Consider the following 21,735-nt stretch of genomic DNA (forward strand, 5'->3'; position numbering starts at 1 on the left):
ATAGGTTAATGTGATGACAAGCTGATCACAGTTATCGATTTCTAAAGAATTACAAAAATATAAATGGTCGTTTTGATTAAAAACGTAAGAATTGTTATTATAGTAAAGCTCAAAAGACGTTTTATTTATTTCGATTTTTGATTTTTTTTTTTTCAAAGAAAGGCTGTTAGAGAACGAAGTAAAACGTGCACGGTTTATTTCAGCTTCTGTCGTTTACACAGACACATTTAAAGCACACTTTCACAAATGAAATATGATTTTTTTCCCCTCCAAAATAAATTAAGTTAAATAAATAAATAAAGGGCAGTATAAAGAAAATAAAACAAAACATGACATTTCTCAGAAGTGTTGAAAAAAATGTATAAATAAATAAATAAGGCCGACTATTTCCCTTCATTGGATTATCTACAAAGTGCGCTCCACAAAGGTGTCAGAGATAATAATAATAACAATAATAATAAATTGCATGAGGACAAAAAGTAGGGGGATAAACAAATTAATAATAATAATAATAATAATAATAATTTGATTGTCAAAGCATCCTTGCAGTGAACATATACAACTGGTTTACACATCAGTGAATTTGTCTAGGCCTAATTCGCCATTAAACTGGTGTAAGAAACAACAAAAAGGAAAAAAACACATCTCAAAACAAACAAAAATGTTCCTACTCGTCTTTTTTTCTTTTTCTTTTTAAGGTGTGTGTGTTTGTGTGTGTTTTTAAATCACCATGAACGTGCCAACACTTGCGTAATGAGGTAGCCACACAGCTATACCGTGTGAATGTGTCGTGCGTGTGTTTGTGTGTCTCTCTTATTGCAATGCATTCACTTTTAGGGGGGTTATTTTCATATTTTTAGAGAAAAAATAACCCCTCTCCCCTTTTACGAGTAAACCATGCAATGGATTACAGTTAGTGTGCCTCATAAATTAGCCATTTTTACTCAATTTGTCCCAAAAAACGATTGAATTCCCTACAGAAACAAACACCTGGGAGAAAAGACAGAAAATCCAATACATTTCAATGAGCTTTCCACTCACGGAGGTGCAACATATTCACAAATATGTACAATGATAAATATAAAAAAGCTATTCGGACTAACGAGGTCAGTTTTTCCTCGATTCCCGTCATTATTATGATTATTTTTTTGTACAATAATTGCCATATGAATGAATGGGACGGAGCAATGTTCCCCTTCTTTTTCTGATGATCACTTTTCTCGCGTGTCTCAGAGAGAATTCTGTGGAGAAACATAAAGATTTGAGAGTTTTTGGACAGGATCTCAGTCTTTCTCCTATAGTCCCGATGCTCCGTCTCCACTGTCAGAATACAAAAGATACACCGTTGAATCCAGTGGTCTGTGAAGCTGCGTTAGGCTGAATCTTCCAAAAACAATAACAACAAACAGTTCCTGGTTATACTGAGTGGCTCAAAGTCGTCAGGTGTCCCACGTCCTCGGAAACATGCCTGAAAACTCCAGAGACGTGAAGCTGTTTCTCTGCGCTTCGTTGAATACTTTCTGGGAAAACGTTTCCACAGCTCCTTTGCGAGATGGACAACACTGTAATGAAGACATTAAGTCCCTTATTTGTCCGAAAATGTGATTTTTCTTCAGCGAATTCAGCCATTGAGGTGAAACAGCATATTATACGTTTTCGATGAAGGTTCATTTGAATTCTTGAAGGCGAAAAACTTAATAAAATGTGACTTGTTAGTATGGATTTTTTAAGTGCGCACTAGGCCAGCAGGCTCCCCGGTGTACCGTGTTTTTCTGACAGTGTGCAGCAGCAGCAGCAGCATCTTGCCTCTGATTTGTCTTTGTGTAAACGGGACAGAGACCCTAGTGCGTCGCAGAAAACTTCATTCGTTTCTGCTTTTGCCTCTGATTGCAAAACCAAACCCGGACCACGTTCTTCTTCAGGTCCAGCTTCTCCGCGATGGCTGCGATTTTCTCCGACGAGGGCCTCGGCTGCACGGCGAAATAAGCCTCCAAGGAACGCTTTTCCGGGGCTGCAATTGACGTTCTTTTCCTCTTCTTATCCCCACTGCTGAATATCTCCGGCTTGTTCATCTTCTCCCTCTGCGCCCGCTCCGCCTCCTCCAGCCAGGCCTCCAAGATGGGCTTCAGGGCCACCATGTTGTTGTGCGACAGCGTCAGGGACTCGAACCTGCAGATGGTGCTCTGGCTCAGACACCCCACCCCGGGGATCTTAAGGTTTGCGAGCGCGGAGCCCACGTCTGCCTGCGTCACCCCGAGTTTGATCCGCCTTTGTTTGAACCTCTCGGCGAAAGACTCCAGCTCCCGGGGGTCTGGCTCTGAATCTAAGCCGCCGGACCCCAGGGAGCTGTGGGACAGCGCGTGCTGGTGCATGTTCATGGACTGCTGGTGGTGGTGGTGCTGCATGTGCTGGTTGATGGCCGACATGTGAGCGGCGTGCGCTTGGTGCGAGGCCGAGGAGCAGACGTCAGTGCCGGACATGCCTCCCAGGGAGATCCCCGGTGTGAGGTGGTCCAGCAGGTCTCCATCCAGAACCTGCGCGGACTGGTGGTGCCCCGGGTGGTGGTGCGAGCTGAGCACGGAGGGGTGGTGCAGGTGCCCGGAGGAGGAATTGGGGGTGCAGGCCATGCTGGTCATGGTGGTCATGGTGTGGTAGGTGGCGTCTGGTTTGAACGGGTGGCTCTTCTGGGCCACGATGTCCACCGCGGCCAGAGCCTCGGCTCTCTGCAGCAGAGTCTCATCGAAGCCGGCGAAGATGTTGCCCTGCAGCTGCGGAGGGAGCAGAGAGGGCCGGTTAGAGCAGGACATATGACTTCATTTAACAATATTTAAACCATTTATTTTTCCCACTGCACCATGCAAACACTTTCTATGCATCAACATTAAGTATGGGTTATTTTAATTTCTCTGTAGAAATAATGTAAACATATTGAGAAAACAACTAAACTAAATCATTTTTAATTCAAAATGTGTGAAAAACGAAAGTGTTCCTTATCCAAGTTGTTCATATTTAAATATCACAAAACTTTGGATCATTTTACATAATTTTCCAAACGTAAAAGCCTCGCAATATAACCGTGAGTATTAAATTGAACAAGATTAGATAAACAGTGGACATGTTAAAGTTACATCTCAACTATTTATTTCAAATAATCTAAAATAGCAATTAAATTAAACAATTGAATTTAATTCCCATGCTTCTTTCACCAAACAAAACAAACGTATTGCAACTCCAGCTCTGATCTGCCCAACGCCCAGAAAGTGTGTCAGAGTGGATGGAAATTCATTTAAAATTAATATTTACGATCTCCTGAATAATTTCTGCGGACAATGAAATGAGAAGAGTTTGAATATGAATGTGACAATATGAGATAACACGCGCTGAGAAAATCCAGCCCTCGTGTTGTCCGCTTTCTGTTTCATATTTGATCTTCTCTCACTTTCAGCAGCAACACTCACGCTCTCCTGAATGTGAGATGTGGCTTTTTGAGCGTCTTTACGCACCGACTTCCTGACATTTAAGTAGCCAAATTGGTGTGTACTCTTCTCTTTGTGCTTCTGGTGACATCTGATCTTAACATTTGCATTCAATTCTATATTTGATTTGTGTATTTACTCTTTATTTACATGTACTTATACACTCATTCAATTTTCCCAAGTTTCCAAACATGACACATTTCTTGCTCTCTGTTTTCTGGTGCGTAAAAAAGCTGACTTTAGTGATCAAAATATGTGTTTCTTATGATACAAAAAACTACTTTTGTATATCCTCGAAATGGACAGGACATACTATTACAGTTTTAAAGCAAATAGGTCAGAACAAAGGTCCAAAAATCAGTCAATGCACTGCAGTTCTTATCCCATTTCTAACCATTTACAAGCCTTCCTCTGGTAAAGTTGACAGATTTACCAGACAAAGTACACAAGTTATTCCTCCACTATTTCCCCTGACATGTTAGAAGTGTTGTTGTTTGCATATGACAGGAAGTCCGCAGTAAAGGAGACTCACCGATTGTCCGGGCAGGCAGGCCCTGCGGATGGCCTCGGAGCTGCTGTGCAGAGGGTTGTATTTGGGCTCGTGGAGGATGGGGTGCATACTGAAAGGCTGCTTGCTGTTCATGGACATCATATTTGCAGAACTGGTGGGAGCTTTCGCTTTCTGTCGTCCTGGTTTCAGATCCTTGGTAGACTTTCTAAAAGAGAAACACCTCTGAGAGGAAAAGTGTTCGCAGATGCAGCTTTAAAACCAGAACAGAGGAGGAGAGGTAACTCCTGGCTCCTGCGGATCTCCTGTCTCCTTTTCGCCTGTAACTGAGTTCTATAATAAAGATGATCCTCGCCTCCAGCTCCTATATTGGACCACAGCCGTGAAGCCTCCTCCTGATTGGTGGAACCTCCCCCCTCCCTCTGCACGCCTCCACCAATCAGGAGGAGTTATCCGGCTGCAGCCACGCCTCCAAGCGTGCCTGGCTCTCTGGAAAGGATGCTGTGAGGGATCAGAAATATTCGTCAAAATAACTGAAAATCAACACCTGAAGAAATAGGCTCCCCACAGTTAGAGGAAACAGGCATGGTGTTAAAGGAACGTTAGCTTTTAAAATGAACGTTTTAGACTGCCTTACCCATATTGATCAACATATAATATGATAAATTACTTTTTTCCAAAATGTCTGGATTTAAAAAATATATATAATTTAGTTTGTTGGCATGAAAGTGTTTTGTCACAGCAAATGTTTTTATTTTGACCCTAAAACATTAATCTTTAATGACATTTTCTGAATTTACATTTGAGCATTTCGTTTCGGTTCAGAACCCCTGGCAGGATCAGATCGTGATATTGTCAGACATTATGTTTTGTGTTATGAGTAAATCACAATTAATCAATATAATAAATTAATAATCATTCCTTCTGACGTTCACACTCTAGCTTATCTGAGTGTCATTCATTCTTTATGCCTCTTTTGATATTACAGGAAATATGAAATATGACTGGAAAAAGACAGAAAAGCAATTAATCAATTAACCTGTGTAGAGCGTGCGTGTGTGTGTGTGTGTGTGCGTGTGTGTGTGCGTGAGAGAGAGAGAGAGAGAGAGAGAGAGAGAGAGAGAGAGATAGAGAGATTCAGCTGAAATTATTAATTGATGCAGGAATTCCTCTGCCTGAACCCCATTCACTTTCTTGGCAATTAATACATTAATTAATCATGCTTCATTTACTTTGTGGCCGTAGTAAAGCCCCCCCCGATCTCTCTCTCTCTCTCTCACACACACACACACACACACACACACACACACACACACACACACACACACACACACACACACACACACACACACACACACACACACACACACACACACACCCCTCCCTACCCCTACACACCTCTCTCTCTCAATTAAAGAATAAACAGGTCTGAACGGGAACTAAAGAGCGCGAGCAGCAGACGATGAAATATTTACCGATGAGCCTCGCGAGGTCAGCGGGGCAGCAACCTGTCAATCAAAAAGGGGATTTCCGGCGGGCAGACACGCGCGCGATAAGACGGAATAATTATCCCAATAATCACCTAAAGGGGCTCCCGAGGGGGGGAAGGGTCCGGGGGTCTTCAGGTAATCCCTCTATTTGTGTGATTATCTGGCTGTTGCTACATGTGCTATAGGCTAATAAATAATAATAGAGCTTCTCCTCCATTGAAGCTTTTTACAAAACACGAACCATCTTATATAAAAATATATAAATATATAGTGTATATTTCCCAATCGGTGAATTCAATTTCTTGTGAACATTGTGTACGTTTTATTTTCCATTGTCATATTTTGTTTGTTCTCAACATTTCCTGTTTGAAATTAAATATTAATTTAACCAATCTGTACACTGATCTATATGTTTGGTTTGACCACAGGTGCAGTGATGGCTGTGTTTTTATTTGCAAATTAAATCAGTTTAGGAGGTACTGACCTTGTAATGCACAATTATGGTAATACAAAGAGTTTAATTAGCAGTCTTTAAGTAAAGATCGGTGTATTTTAAATAGATATAAGGACAATTTGACAATAAGAATACACAATTATAAATATGAAATCCATGTGGAAGGGAAATCTGTAAGGTGAACATTAAGTACAAATATGGGTACCACTTTACAATAAGACTCTACCTTATAAAGGGTTTACGAGTAGTTTGTAATTCATTTATTAATTAGGTTGTGAACTTTATAAATCATTACTAAGCTTTTATAAGACATGAGATAAACAGGGCAACTGTGACCGGTTGCTTGCCAAATAGTGAGCCCACATTTATCTGTACTGCTAAGTCTTATATTGGCTACCTAGCTTACTTCGTCTTCTTCATCAGCCAGCATCCTTGGTATCTGTTGCTCACTGAGTTCTCGCTAAGTAGCCAATATAAGGCTTAGTCATCTTGCCAAATAGTGAGCCTGTGTTGACGTATGAAAACTATGTTAGAACTGGTTTATAAATGGTTCTTAATGATTAATAAAGTGTTTACAACCTACTTCATAACCTAATTATGAACCCTTTATAAGGGTCTTATTGTAGTGGTACCCAAATATCTAATACATATGTATGCATGTTTCCTTCCTCTGAACATCCTCTCCTCTGCTAATCCTTTCCTGTTTTTCCATTGGATGCTTTTCATTATCCTTAAAAAAAATTGTTATATTGAGTTAGCCTAAGGAATATTTCCTTTTTCGTCAAGGTTGCTTTTACTGTATACTTAAAAGGGAAATTGTCAGTGATTTCAGCCTCAATTTTCAACCAAAATTAAATTCACAACAATGAATTATTATCAGTATTTAGTATAAGTACCATTGAGAGTTTACTCCTTATAAAAGTGACAATTTATTGAGAAAAAAGGGATCAAACATATTGGCAGAAAATAAGTCACCAGAAATGTGAAAGTATATTTAAATTCAATTGCCAATTATGCTATTCAGATTCAGTTTTTTTTCAATGCAATTATTCAAGATTATCATGCAAATTCAAATGATGTGAATCAAATTAAGTTTTTAATGCAATTATTCAAGTTTTGCAATTCATATTTAAATATAAATTATTCAAATTCAGTTTGTAGTGACGCATGTTTAGCACATAGATGAAGCCCAACATCAGATGCATGGTGACTGTTTCCTGGAGCAGTAAAAGCTGGAGGTGCAGCCGGCTGATGGTAACTCTGCCTCTCTCCTCTGTCCCGGATGAAACTCCAGCCTCGGCTCAGCGGCTCCTCCACAAAAAGAGCAGCAGTGTGGGTGTCAGGCAGCAGGAAACCTGAGCGAGGCCCTTTGTCCCGCTGCAGTCATGGCCCTCCAGAGGGTCCCCAGCACCCGCTCATCAAATATACATCAGGAGGCAGGACGCTCCTCTGGGAAGGCGACACCGGACGGCAACACGCAGGGAGTCCAGCTGGGGAGGGGAGAGGGAGAGGAGGGAGGAAGAGTTCAGGATAAAGGAGGAAGTTCAGACTTTAAGGTCACCACTTACTTCCAGAGAAAGTCACCTGCAAAACGATTGTCACCAGTGTTGGATGAATGTTCATATTTGTATTAAGTGTCTCTGGGACGTGTCTCCATGCTTTAATGTTAAAAAAACTCTTTATTTTTCTCTCTTTTCACCCTCTGTCTGAAACCAGAGCCCAGTCTGCTCTGATTGGTTAGCTGGCCGGCTCTGTTGTGATAACTCAAACGCTTAGGTGTCCCGCCCCCCTGTTCACGTATGTGTTGGAGCGCTAGCTAATACAAGAACAAGTGTTACATAGTGATGTCACTATGTTCAGGAAGTAAACAAAGGACACAAATGGAGGCGTTTTTAGGCAGGGGGGGGGGGTGTGGGATTTTAGCCTTTGAGCATTTACAAAACCTGCAGACCAGAGGAAAGGAAAACCCTAAAAAGCATTATACAGAATCAATTAACATAAGAACTGTCCACTTAAATGTAGAAAGCTTAATTATATCTCTGAACAAATTTGCATTAAATGTAAAATACCAAATGGTATTGAATGAAGAAGTCAAAACATTTGGGATAGTAAACTAAAATGTCACGTGTGATTGCACAACACCTTTCTTTGAAAAATTCTTAAATGTAGTTTTCCTTGTTTTTAAGCGCTCTCCAGGGGGGACGTGTGCAGCTTTTCAATGTGTGTGATTCTGTTGATGCGCTGTTAGTGTGTGATACGTAAAAACGTGTAATTATCTGAATGTACTGTATATGACCAATATACTATTTGTGTGTAGTGTGCAAGATGGGCTCTTTGCGGTCAGATGACCGGTGAAGCTTTCAGCGAGCAGAACATGGCCGCCACACTGCGTATTTCTGCCACATTTAGCAAATGGACACTGAAGTGCAGCCGACATCACCACAGTCTGAACGCCTCACGTCGCCTCCTGCTCTCCTTCCCTTCCTTTCCGTTCACTCTTGTCCTCCTTTCCTCCGACTCTTTGCTTCTTCCAGCTCTGAATTATTGATAGTGAGTAAAATCTGACGTTGTAAACTTTGCGACCATTCACCAAATCGGCCTCGGCTTCCCACCGAGGGGCCTGCCGAAGGGTAGGCGGTGTCTAACCACACACTTTTAATGTAATTGCCTGTAGAGTTCCTTGTAAATATTTCATTGTCTGCCAGTACAAATTAAAGACACGAGGCTGGAAGGAAAGGTTAGTTGGTTCGCTCAGGGAGAGATCCTCAGCACTTTACCTGCGCCTGCAGGTTCTGAAACACGTTTTTTGTCTCCTTTCTAGAGGAAACCCACTGAGAGGCTGGTAGACTGTCTTTCTGCCTGACTTAGCTTTGACTGATGACACCAAACTCATCCATGTGTCATCAGCAGATCATCATGCTGAGTGGAATAATGGTGGATGACTTGTATGACCTAAAAAAAGTGAAAAAACAACTTAGCTGCTCTTAAGCTACATGTTGTTAAATTACATGTAACTGTGTGTCAGTTGTGTTAGCATGGAGTGCAGGGACCATCGAGGGATATCGCACAACTCAAAAATAAATGTATCTCGCAGAGGTGTAATCTGGTCCTCTAAGCATTAATGTGGAAAGAGTAAAACCTGATCTAATGTCAGTTTACCTGGTAAAAGAAATCAGGGATTTTTGCCTAAATCTTTTAGATAGAAATGTATTCAAACATATGTTTTGGGTTCCTATGAATGAATGAATGAATGAATGAATGAATGAATGAATGCATGAATGAATGCACAACCCAGTGGAGCCTTGATTTCAGGTGATTCCTACCAGCGGAAATACATTTTTAACCAATTCAATTCTTTGTTCCGAATGTTGTTATCCAAATACCATTCTGCATTTGGATTAGCCATGTTCTTCTGTTAGGTACACTGTATTTTCAGAGTAATCGACATTTTGCCAAATGGCCCATCATTGTTTTGAAGTATTGATGTTTCAGAATAATGGGACGTCTGCTTCTCAACACCAACTATAAAATATATGTGTGGAGATTGCCAGCTGGGATATAAAGAAGATGGTAACGCTGCTTGCCAATGTTATATATCAAGGATAAGGTCCACTGTTAACATCACATTTTAGTCCAATTATTTAACTTAGCCCCTTAGACATTCTCTGAGTGAATAGGCCTTTGGTTTGTCGAGAACAAATGGCAGCTATTTGACTGTCCTTAGAAAGGATTATCTTATCATCATCACAGGACTGTTTTTAGACCTGCTAAGGAAGTACAGATGCAAATAATCTTAAAGGTCGGTTTGGCGGTGCATTGAAAAGAAAGAGAAAGAGTAAGAGAGAGAGAGAGAAGTAAAATATGCATGAAGGTGGTACTGTAAGCTGGGCGACCAGTACAGGATGTTACACTATTTGTTTTTAGCACGAGTCGCAGTGGAATAGGAGTGCTTTCCAAACTTTAACCCACAACTACAGGGTTTTATATCATGATGCTCTTGATAGACTGTCAATGATATAAGATACCATGAAAGAAATATAAGATTTGGAGCAGAAAATTGGTCAAATGTAAATTAAGCTAATCATTTAAAGTAATACATTTGAAGGAAAGTATGTTGATGATTAAACATAGTTTCATATTTAAGGGAATTATGGAGTATGATTTTATTATTTTGTATTGTTTAATTTGGTATCTGGAATTCGGAAATGTCTCAAATCTTGGTATTGACTACTAAACTTCTGGTATCTTGACCCTTAATGCTATGCTAACAGATTAGCAACCTCAGTATCCTTATAACTATATTGATATTGCACCTCCTTTATGTCCAATGCAACGTTAGGAAGTACTGTAGTCTTTATGGGAGCTAGCGATGTTAAAGGTGCTGTGCCTTGCTGCAACCTGTAATAAATAACATTTGAACCATAACTTAGTTTTTTACCTATGAACATAGTTATTTTGTCATACCATTGGCATCGGATATATTTCAGGGCTTTGCAGATTCATCCAATTTCAGCATTCTTACCTGGCAAGATTTTGCAAACATGGCCAAAACCTTCCTAACCCTAAACCTAATTACAATTCATTAGCCAGGACTTAAGGCCCGGACACAACAAGCCGATGTTGGCTGTCGATGGGCGTCAGGCCGACGATGAGCGTCGACACGCTCTACTCAGATTGGTGTGTCCCGCACCGTCGTGTCTTTTCAGCCGTGCCAACACCTTTTCGGCCGAAAACCCACCGATTCAAAGGCTGTCGGCAAAAGAAATCACTGTGATTGGCTGTTCAGCTTAGCGAATCAGTGCATGAGAAGCGAAACGGAAGTGAGGGACCCAAACAAACGATTAAGAAGGCAAATGTGAGATTTCCTTTAACTCCAGCTCTCGACACAGGTTGGGGAAAGCCCCATGAGCTTCTCGCTGTAGAGTGAAAATGGAACACACACGCTATTTGTTGTTTGTTTATATCACGCAGTCTGTTCTTCTTCTCTCGCTTATCACGCAGTCTGTCTTCTGGTTGTTGCCTCTTTTGAATGATGAATACACACTACCGCCGCCTGCTGGTAAGGAGAGTTATTGCCACTCACGCATGCGCAGTTCGTACGTGCTACTTGGCCATCGGCTGAAGTCTTTGCGGTGTGTTCCAGTGCGACACATGGCCAAGACGCAGAGACGCGAGGCGATGCAACAGTCAGGGGTCCGTCTATGTCAGTTCTTTGGTGTCAGCTTGGTGTGTCCGGGCCTTTAAAGTAAGGATGTGAGTTTGTAAATGTGTACCTTGTTATGGTTTGGAAACAGTTTTATCTTCAAACTGTGGCATTTTTCCCAGCGTATTTCAGTTCTTTCATTATTTTGTCTCCAAGTTATGCCAGGCTCGTGGCTCCGACTTGTAGCGACTTCTGCTTAAGATGACTTGTGGCATTTTCGGCTGTTGTTTGCTTCTTTATCTGTGACTGCTCTCACCTCACATATCACTGGGTTTGGTTCCTGTGCTTATGACTTTGTTCATCAGCGCGGTAGATTACTTACTTATTCTGCTCTTTTCAATTCTAACCACTGTTCTCTCACAGGGTTATTCCTTATTCACGATTTCTGCATTTTTCATGATTACACCTTCTATTATCTCCACCTCTTCATGTGTCTCCTTCTCTCATCTCTTCTTCTTCTTCTTCTTCTTCTTCTTCTTCTTCTTCTTCTTCTTCTTCTTCTTCTTCTTCTTCTTCTTCTTCTTCTTCTTCTTCTTCTTCTTCTTCTTCTTCTTCTTCTTCTAATCTATTGTTATGTCTGCCCGAGTGCTACAATTGGCCTGCTGATGGGGAGAAATGAGCCGAAGAAGAGAAAAGGGAGAAAAACAGTGAGCACGAAGCAAAGATAGGGTATGACAGAATGAGAGGAAGACAGACAGTAAATGAGACAGAGAAAGAGAGAAGACATATTTTGGATCAATAGATTAACTGAGTGCTCATGTATTATGCATCTGAGCCCTGCAGCACTTGCACATAAAGGGAATGTTGGGCAGGATTGGCGTGTAAAAGCTTTATAACCGCGGGCCTGTTTACTCTGAGAGTACAAGGGGACCGCTGTCATACCGAACCGAACCGAGATGAGACAGGGTCTGTCTGAAAATAATCTCAAACCTACCGCCTAGAAACATGCAGCCAAGTTCAACATCTTCCCAAACAAGCATAATGCCTATATTTATATTAAACATGTAACAAAGAATTATCAATAATAATCAAATACAGCTTGTTTCAACTCAAAGGAGACACAACAGCCGCAGTCTTGAAGTGAACCCTAACCCTAACCCTAAGTAAATATGATATGGGATCACGCATGAGATTGTTATCTTCTTTCTTTTGCCATAGAAGCATTTATTTAAACATCTGATTGTGTGATCAAGAAAACTGTGAAGAGTTCACCTTTCTGTCTTCTCATTGTAAAGAAAGACAGAAAAGGGAGCAAACATTTTTGAGATACATGTGAAAGAAATATAACCAAGCTCGCCCAGAACAATGACAAAGAAACCTTAAAGGGCGCATGTCATGCTTTTCCGGTTATTACCCGTCCCCTTGTGTGTTATGAAGGTTTTTCTGCATGTAAACGGTCTGCAGAGTCACAAACCCTCAAAGTACACCCTGTAGCGAGTAAAACTCTAACACAGAAAAGACCTGTCTATGCTGCCCCAGAACGCCTCGTTGGACATTTCTCTTTTTCCATTGTTTGCTTCCTGGGTTCAGTGACGTGTGAACACCCAAATCAACAAAAAATGACCGGATTGGCCCAAATGGACCAATCCACGGAGCACCTCACACACCAGGATCCCTTGGCTAACTAAAGGCCGCTACACACTCACCTGAGACCAAAGAACGCGTACCGAAGGCGTCCCGACTTTTAAAGACGACTTTTACGTCTTTACTTTCTACGCCGCCCGCCTACGAACACACCGCAAATACTTCAGTCAACGAGTGGCAATAACTGTCCTTACCAGCAGGCAGCGGTAGTGTGAACAGCCAATCAGAGCACACTGGGCTCACATGGAGGGGGGGGCAAGAGCTCCAACAAGCCGTGTAGGACAGAGAGTGAATACACATACTATACAGAGATGCTGTATGAGAAACCAATGTGAGTTTGGAAAATTGCACAATATAAATCTATTCTAGTAGACCTCAACAATGGAAATATGATCAGTAGAAATGGCCATGACATGGGACCTTTAATCATGTGTGTCTCCAGCTATGGAAAAAAAAGGAATAAAAAACTTTAATAATGCAATTTCAGCCAATATTATGTGACTGTGCCGCCATTGTTTGTCATTTGTTATATCTCACTGTTCGCTCAACCCCAACATCCTATTTAAACAGGAAACACATGATGATGTCAAAAGGCCGCTCTGGAAATGCTGTTCTGTGTCATTTTCAAGTCATATTTTAAGCACTTTTATAAAACAAGCTTCTGTCTTATTGTAGAAAGACAATGCACTGCTATGAGAGAAGGGAAAGGAATAAGTGAAGCTATTATAAGGGTTTAAAGAGACAGCATTCACCGCTGGTCCATTGAGGCAGAGTGAACTTTGACCTCTGTAATGCCACATTAAAGGTCTTCACATTACAGTGCTGGTTCCTCTCTCCTTTCTCTGGAGCTTCTCCACAGCGACTTTCCAAACACAATCCTTGGAGGGCCGGGCATCAAACAGCTCAGCGCTCTGAGCGTTTCCCCAGAGAGACGCCACGCTCATTTCCATACAAACAAAATCCTTAGCTCTTCACTCCTCTGTACTACAAGAATAGAGAGCAGTCGAACAAAGGAAACACAAGTAAACAAACAAAATGATGTAGGAACGTGTCTCTGGGATTAGAAGAGTATGTATGTAAATGAAAATTAATCTTTTTTACTTCTGTCTCTGGTGTTCGGTACTGCAGGGAGCAGCAGGGAAAGAGATGTGAGAAATGTGTCAAAGCTATTTGAAGAAGCTGCACGGGAGCTTTGTTTCAGCTCTGCTCCCAGATGTAGCCGTAATAAGATGACAAGTACGTAACCTTCAAATGATGAATGACAAGGCTTCAGAGTAGGGACGAATGAAGTAGATGGACAGAGAGTATGAAGCTCCAACAATGGCGGTTCCTATATTTCCCGTAATGCAAGTCAGTAGCATATTTTCATGAAACCCTCCCTTGTCGATAGACTGCCTCATCTTTTAAAGGCTAGGTTATCAAAGGTTTTTTTCCGTAAATGTAACAAAGCTTTACAGCAGGGGTGTCAAACTAAAATGCACAGTGGGCCAAAATTAAAAAATGGGTACTAGTCGAGGGCCGGACTGGTTCAATGTTTATTGCAGAACTTATTGAAATGAACTTATTGCACATATTAAACCTGGAACTAACAAAGCTTAAATGATTGCCTATAAAAACAACTCTTATGAGTACATTTTTCCACAGGCCAACAACAGCTTCAAAAAAACAATTTCCCTCAAAGAAAAAACCAAACATGCCCTGTTGTCGTGAGAGAAAAAGTGCAGAAGGAAACATCCATGTAAACTCAGTGTGCTGCTCTGTGATGCTAGTTCAAGCCAGATACTTGGCATCTCATCTTGGGTGCAAGTTCATCAATGTTTGGGGTCAGGCTCTGAGCTGAGGAGACCCTCAGGATGGAGTGAAGGTGTGCGTGCAATATACCGGCGGGCCAGATCTAATAGTAATTAGAAATTATCCTGCGGGCCGAAATTAAATTCACCACGGGCCTGATTTGGCCCCCGGGCCTTGAGTTTGACACATGTGCTTTACAGGGTTGCAGACGAAATATATTTTTCATAGTAGCACTTCTAGAATGATGTTTGCATGAAATAAAACTTAAGTTCCTAAGTTGCTCTGTGCACATACTGATGGTTGAAAGCAGTTGTAACCCATGATGATTACATTGGACAAGCATCTGCAAAATCTCATTCAAATGGTTATCAAGTAACAATTTAGTTTTTTTGAAATTGTGGATTAATGGCTGCCTAAATTCATTATCCTTGTTTCCATTCAATTGTCATTTGTAACATAAACGTTTGAAATATTGCAAAAATTAATAAAATGTTGTCGCATTTCCATTAACTGACATGGCTTTTTGACCCATTTAAAATAGTCTAATGGTATGTTTTAATTGTTCTTTCATGTCAGCTAGTATTTGCCATGTTCGTGCTCTCTGGATATCTTCATGTCTTTCATATCCACTGGCAGTAGGGATAGCAATATCAACTCAGGATCATAGCAACTGTGCTGTTTTAGCAATCTGAAAATTGAGAACCAAGAAGCAATGGATCATGCTTTAAAAAGTGCATACTGATCAATCCAATCCCCAAACAAGAGACTCCTTATTGTGTTTTTACATTTCTACTTACTGGTTTCTATTTCTAACTTTTCTCAAATGTGTCTGCTTTGAGTCACGAGAGGAGCACCAGACATCTCTCAAAATGTGCATGTGTTGATCAATGATGAAAGCTAGTTGTGAAAGTTGAGGTGTTGTGCAACAAGGCTGCTCTGGGCTCCTAAATATATCTGTTATCATGTTTCAAACATTTTTCAAAAGTTATTTGAGTATGAACTCACTTTAACCAGCTGAAAAGTCCCATTGTGGAATGGTTGGTGTTGAACTTGGCTGCCTACACAATTTCTAAATGTACATTTTTCGTGGGCTGAAGATAAATGGTTATGATGACTAAAATGATGACAGCTACTGGAACATCTGAATAAGAGAGAAACAGTATTCAAAAGTTGACAGCGAGAGAAACAGAAAACCGATGGGATGGATCTCAGAGCTGGACTTTCCAAACTCTTCTCCATTTAGTGAAATATTCATCATTGCCAGTCTTTGCCAGGGGGCTTTTGATATGGATCCGTTGCTCATCGGCCGGTCAGGATGGTTGTGTGTTTGTGTGTGAATTCATAGTGAAAGCATAATCTGTGTTGCCCTGATCTTCCCAGTTACTTGCATTGAGATCATGGAAGGAGACAGGAGAGGATGTAGGCATGGATGGGTGGTCTGGCACTGCAAATTGAATCAGAGTACAGTTAAATGTTGTATGGTTACAGTATTTTGCATGTGTGTCATATATGCAAATGTGTCTTCTACTTTCTCGGGTTGGATTTGAACAGTTTTCATGCTGAGTTAAACCAACGCAAACTGACGGGTTTACATGCTTACTGCTATCTTACAATTAAAATATAACTGTTGCATCGTGGTTGATAAGACACCATGCATGCTGCTATCCTCGTCCCACTTACAGGAATGTCTGTATTGTGGTTGCTTGTTCCAATTTCTCCAACCTATCATTTGATTCCAGTAATTTTTTTTCTCATTCATCACCCAAAGATGATAAATCCTCCTGTCGACACATCTTCTGTCGCAAACTGAAAACCCACATGTTTTTTGAATTTGAAACACCAGCACTTACAATGGTTTGGCTTAATGCAGCAAATATACATCCACTTTCTTGTTGCTCTGAATTTCTTCATGGTTTATTGAACTAATTCTAAGTCGCTTTGGGTAAAACCGTCAGCAAATGTAATGAAATTACCTAAAAAATGAATACATTTCCCCTAAGACTTAGCTATATTTTGTTTTCATAGATTTCTATCAAATGTGTAGCCCATAACACGGGACTAAACTGCTTTTTAACACAAGTTGCAGTCGTCTAGTAGAGATGCAAAGGCATTACTAAACAGCATTAATCATGCCTATATATAATAATATAAATATATAAAACCTTGTTAAAATGTGTTTTTTTGGGGAGGGTTTTAAATACTTTTGTCTTTGTGTGTGCATTAATAATGCTCACTGATAGAGTTCACTAGTTAACCCCTCTTCATCATGATGGACCTACTGGGAATTGAACCTCGAACCCTGACATTGTTAGCATCCTGCTCATTCAGCAACACAGTACCCATATATGAATGAATGAATATACTGTATATGTGTGTGAGGGGGTATTCAGGTCTCACGTATATACCGCAGGGCTCCAGCTGGTGTGGCATGGGGGGGTTCTTTGTGTCCCATGTAGTACCCCCCTTCCCATGTGTCCCCATACACGCACACATCAACACCACCTAACCCCCCCTCCCCTTGACTCCCCCGTCTCCCACTAACAGGATTAGAGGACGGAAGGTGCTCGCTCGGCAGACCTAAGGACGTGTGTGTGTGTGTGTGTGTGTGTGTGTGTGTGTGTGTGTGTGTGTGTGTGTGTGTGTGTGTGTGTGTGTGTGTGTGTGTGTGTGTGTGTGTGTGTGTGTGACTGGGGCTTAGTGGGAAAATGCCCTTTCTCATGTAGGTAGCTCTGGTGGACCCCTAAAGCTTCGAGAAGGTGGCCCCAAGGGACAAGAGACACAACTGGGTCTCTGAGTCTGTCTATGTGACCATGTGTCTGATCATGCTGGGTTTGTGTTGAATAAACAACATATTAAGATAGCAACTATTGTTCTCTAGGTATTACATTTTCACTGTGTTGCTTTTTTCAACAGGAAGACTAATTTCCCCCTCTTGCATCTTTTGAAACTGATTTTAAATCAAGAGCCCCTCCCCTAATACACATAGAAAATCAGATACAAAGAGAAAACAGATTATATATATTAAGACACCTAATATAAGCAATAAATGGGATCTCTTTTAATTAAACAAATGAGAACAGAAAGTATGTAGTCCAAATATTAATTTGTATTTAGTGCCTTAGAGAAATAATTACTCAAATGTCAAATACAATGAGGTGCACTTCTGTTTAAGCTGCCTGAAGTATCTTTACATCATAAGGAAAAGTTCAAGCTAAAAGATTAAGCCAAGTCAAGTTTTCTTGGAGCTTCTGTCATGAGGAGACAAACTGTATTGCACTCATGTCACCATGTCAACACGCTGTGTGTATCAGGTCACCTGTTACCTATCGTGTGTCTGCACCCATTGCGTGAACAGTGGCAGATATCAATTATTTAAGGGCTTTGCACACATGCTGAGCCAACAGCCCTGAGTCAAGTGATGTTGGAAAAAAACTATACAAAAAAAAGTGTTCTTTTGTTGAGCCATTATGGTCAGCTGGTATCAGTAGTAATAACTTTTTCCTCTTGAATAAATACATAAAAATAAGAACCTAATGTACTTTCATTGCCTTGAAATAGATGATTCATGGTCAACAAGTCTTCCCTGGTTTAATCTTAGTCTATCAATATTGCAAATATCGCACATTTCTGTATGTTTTAGTAATGTGTAACATGTAATGTGTTCCATATTGATCCCTTCAGTGTCAGTAAGTTAGCTTGTTTGTCTCTCCATGATTTCTCACAGTATGCTATTAAAGCATTTAACAATACCATTAAAATAGTCACTTAACGGGCATAAAAAGAGTTGAAGCTTGCAGTTTGCTGCAGTCTTTGTGGTGTAGTTTGAACCAAAGACAAAGGTTTGCCAGACTTAAGCACGCGTTCTTCCATGTCTTCTCTGTGTTTCAGGGTCCAAACTATATATTTCTTATCATTTATGCACAGTAATTGTTGACCTGTACAATAGTTTCTGCTTGGATGAAGAGCTACCTCTCTGACAGAACACATTGAATATTTTTCAATGTGGTGTTCCACAGGGTAGCTGCTTGGGTCCACTTTGATTTTCAATTTCTATGAAAAATGTGCCCAGTCTATTCAAGTTTTCAGATTACTTACTTTTGTTTATTGCTTCACCAACATTCATGCATCTGCGAGGGAACCTACATGTTGAGTTGAATATAATTTCTTAATTTATTCTTAGGGTTCATTTGTGAATTAAAAAATATTGTTGGACATTGCACATCTGATTAAAGCAGCACATTTATCACATTGGCACTTCCCATCTACTGTACCCAGAGTAGTACTTTAGTTTGTGGCAGCCCCACAGTGTGTGGGTTGCCCTTCACCCTATTATGAATAGCCACTATTGGAAAGCTCAGTCCAGGCAGCACACTTTTACAACCTAGTACAAACACACTTGGAGAATTTCAATGTTGTGTTCTGTAAAACTAACCCTACACTGTTTAAGGAAATGCTGCATGCATTTGAGAGCAGTTGCAGATATGGAGATGATCACATCATATGTCTTCCACTATATAATCATGCAACAGATGTGTCCAGGGTAAGCCAGTATAATGATGTGTGTCGAGCTGCAGCTCCTCAGCCTCTGGGCCCTGGTTCCCGGAGAGGCCTACCTGCCAGCGCAGGGCACATCGGGAGGGCCAGCACTCTCATTACAGCTACAATGAAATAATTATGAATGCCGCGCCGAGACCTCATCACAGGAATATCTATTGTATTATTTATTCAGCCAGTCCCCTGGTTCAGGGGGAGAGAACACATATAAACTTCCAGCCTCGCTCCTCTCCTCCTCACTCAAGCTCCTGGTTGCTGCTCAAAGCAGAGGTGCTCGTTGCTCACTCTCTTTCTTTCATTCTCTCTTTTTTATTCTTTTTCCTTGTTGTTTTTTCTTCCGAGATGAGGGAGCATCTATCGGGCCCTGAGGCCTCCTCGCAGTCCGGCCTGCCAGCTGTGGACGCTCTGCACTTGCCCTCTTTATTTTTTTATTTGCTCTCTTGTTTTTCTGTTTGTTTTTTCACACAAATGGAGCACCTCCATTTTACCAAAGGACTACAAACAAGAACTGGAATAGGTGGAATAAACCCTCCGTTTTTTATAGACATACTTTTGCCAAGGCAAGATGTTTACAGCATATAAAGGATGTGGACACTCATGTCTACAAATACTACATAATAGACACTTATTTTGTAGTTATAAGAAAAGGATACGTTTGGGCAATGTTGCACGATGGCCTTGTGAAGAGAAACGTTGTTCTGCAAACAGGGTCATGGAGGACGATGCTGCAGCAACAGCATGCTGCACAATAGGCCTCATTCAGAGGCAGCGCTGGATGTGGAGGTGGTGCAAGAGCTGATGGACAACAAGAGAGAGAGAGAGAGAGAGAGAGAGAGAGAGAGAGAGAGAGAGAGAGAGGAGAGAGAGAGAGAGAGAGAGAGAGAGAGAGAGAGAGAGAGAGAGAGAGAGAGAGAGAGGGAGGCTGGGATGACAGCTGCATCATGGGGATCAGGAGGAGGCGTCGCCTGGGGCACAACAGGTGAGTGATGCTGCTGCCCGGCTGACGTCCGGCTGCTGGACTGGAAGCACTGAGCGATGGCTAATTATTACTGATTGTCTCTCTTGGCTGCTTGAACAAAGCCTAGTCTGACAAATAAGTAGGTGACACAACAATACAACCGGTGACCTATCAAATTCACCAACAGGAAATTGCTGTGCCATGACATTTTGTGTCATTGTTTTTTCCCTTTTGGGATATTGCTTTGAAATATGGCAGTGAAAGTGTTAGCATGAGGCTAATGCAAACTAGCCTAAGTATTTCTTAAGTGTGTTGCTGGTTTACCGTCAGACTTTGACCTGTCGACTGGAAGACTCATGTTTCTGCATGGCCTGTGTTGTGTTTAAACAGATCTGGTTACACCAAAACACAAATGCTAGAAGACTCATTTCCATAGCAGCATTTAATACGTTATTCTAATCATAAGGAAATAATGTTTCTGACAGCATGTGTGAATCACCTAAATATTGTTTTATCTAGTTTGTGCTGGTCAATTCGTATAAGATTCAAATGATGCCCCTTTTGTCTTTCAAAAGACATTGTCTGGAGCTTAATTCAAATATAGAAATAATGGCAAATACAGAGTCTCCAAACATTAGTAATCTATAATGATGGGAGCCGTAGAGTCTTCAACTAGAAAACAAGTCTATCTTTGAATTGATCAGGATGCAGCGTCATCTCTTCACAAGAAGGAAAGAGACCGGACATTGCTCTCCTTTAAAGTCTTCACTCTGGCTGCCAGTTTGTTTAAAGGTGGGGTAGGCGCTAGAATTTGAAAATACACAACCGGAAAAAATCTACCACTTCCTTACAGAGCCCCTCCTCCAACACACACGAACGCCCACATGACCAATGAGGGCACGAGATAAGTTTCATCCAGTTATTTTAGCCGGGCCGGCTCAGATGATTGGTCGTGCTTTTTACAGTACTACGGCTTCCACAGATGACATCTCTTTATGGATTTTTTGTCAAAGCACTTAAGATATTCATTGCTATCTGGATGTTAAGAGCATTCCATGGAATATAACAAAAAGTGTATCTCGAGCCGGTTTCTCAAACTTACCTACCCCACCTTTAAGAATTTATTTTAAGATCTTACTCATTATTATTAAAGCATAGAGGGCCTGGCCTATTTTTTTTAAATAGTTTTAATTGTACAATTGATTTATATTACTATTTTGGTATTTTTGGTCTGTCTTTTGAAAATCCACTTTAAAGACCAGTTTTAATCATTTAAAATCAATTTAAAAATAAATAAATATGAGTATTACCTTAAACAATCACTACTTTTTGGGGGGCATTATGATATACTAAAATCAAACTGACCTTAGGCGCTTTCACACCGCAGTACTTTTCCCACTTTAGTTCCGATATAGTTCGGAAATGTTGCGTTCACACCAAAAAAATCCGGAACTAAAATGAGTTCATCAGAACCTTTTTACCCCTTTTTCAGTCCCTGCTAGAGAGCAGGGACTTTCGTGGGAGAAAAAGGTTCCTATGTCTGATTGGCTGGGCAGATTGCAAACCACGCCCCGTAAAACTCCCAAAAGGTTTTGTGAAGCCGCCATTTTATTATCCTCGCATTAGCATTATTAGCATTAGCATTAGCCTCCGGGCGGCAGTATACGCCGTGAAGTTGTATGCGGCTTTAGTTCATGAGAACTAAAGAGTTCTCATG

The 21,735-nt window shown here is 40.9% G+C and overlaps 1 protein-coding gene across 1 annotated transcript; it reads right to left on the reverse strand.

Annotated features, from left to right (window-relative positions):
* Positions 1-1,841: 1,841 nt before the first annotated feature.
* zgc:158291 (uncharacterized protein LOC572084 homolog) lies at positions 1,842-4,140 on the reverse strand. The gene is made up of 2 exons (XM_034114062.1): positions 4,009-4,140; positions 1,842-2,768 (listed from the first exon to the last, which is right to left on the reverse strand). The coding sequence occupies exons 1-2, from the start codon at positions 4,126-4,128 to the stop codon at positions 1,842-1,844; spliced, it is 1,047 nt and encodes a 348-aa protein (XP_033969953.1). The 5' UTR covers positions 4,129-4,140.
* Positions 4,141-21,735: the final 17,595 nt, after the last annotated feature.

This window comes from Trematomus bernacchii, unplaced genomic scaffold, assembly GCF_902827165.1.
Source record: "Trematomus bernacchii unplaced genomic scaffold, fTreBer1.1, whole genome shotgun sequence".
NCBI lineage: Eukaryota > Metazoa > Chordata > Actinopteri > Perciformes > Nototheniidae > Trematomus > Trematomus bernacchii.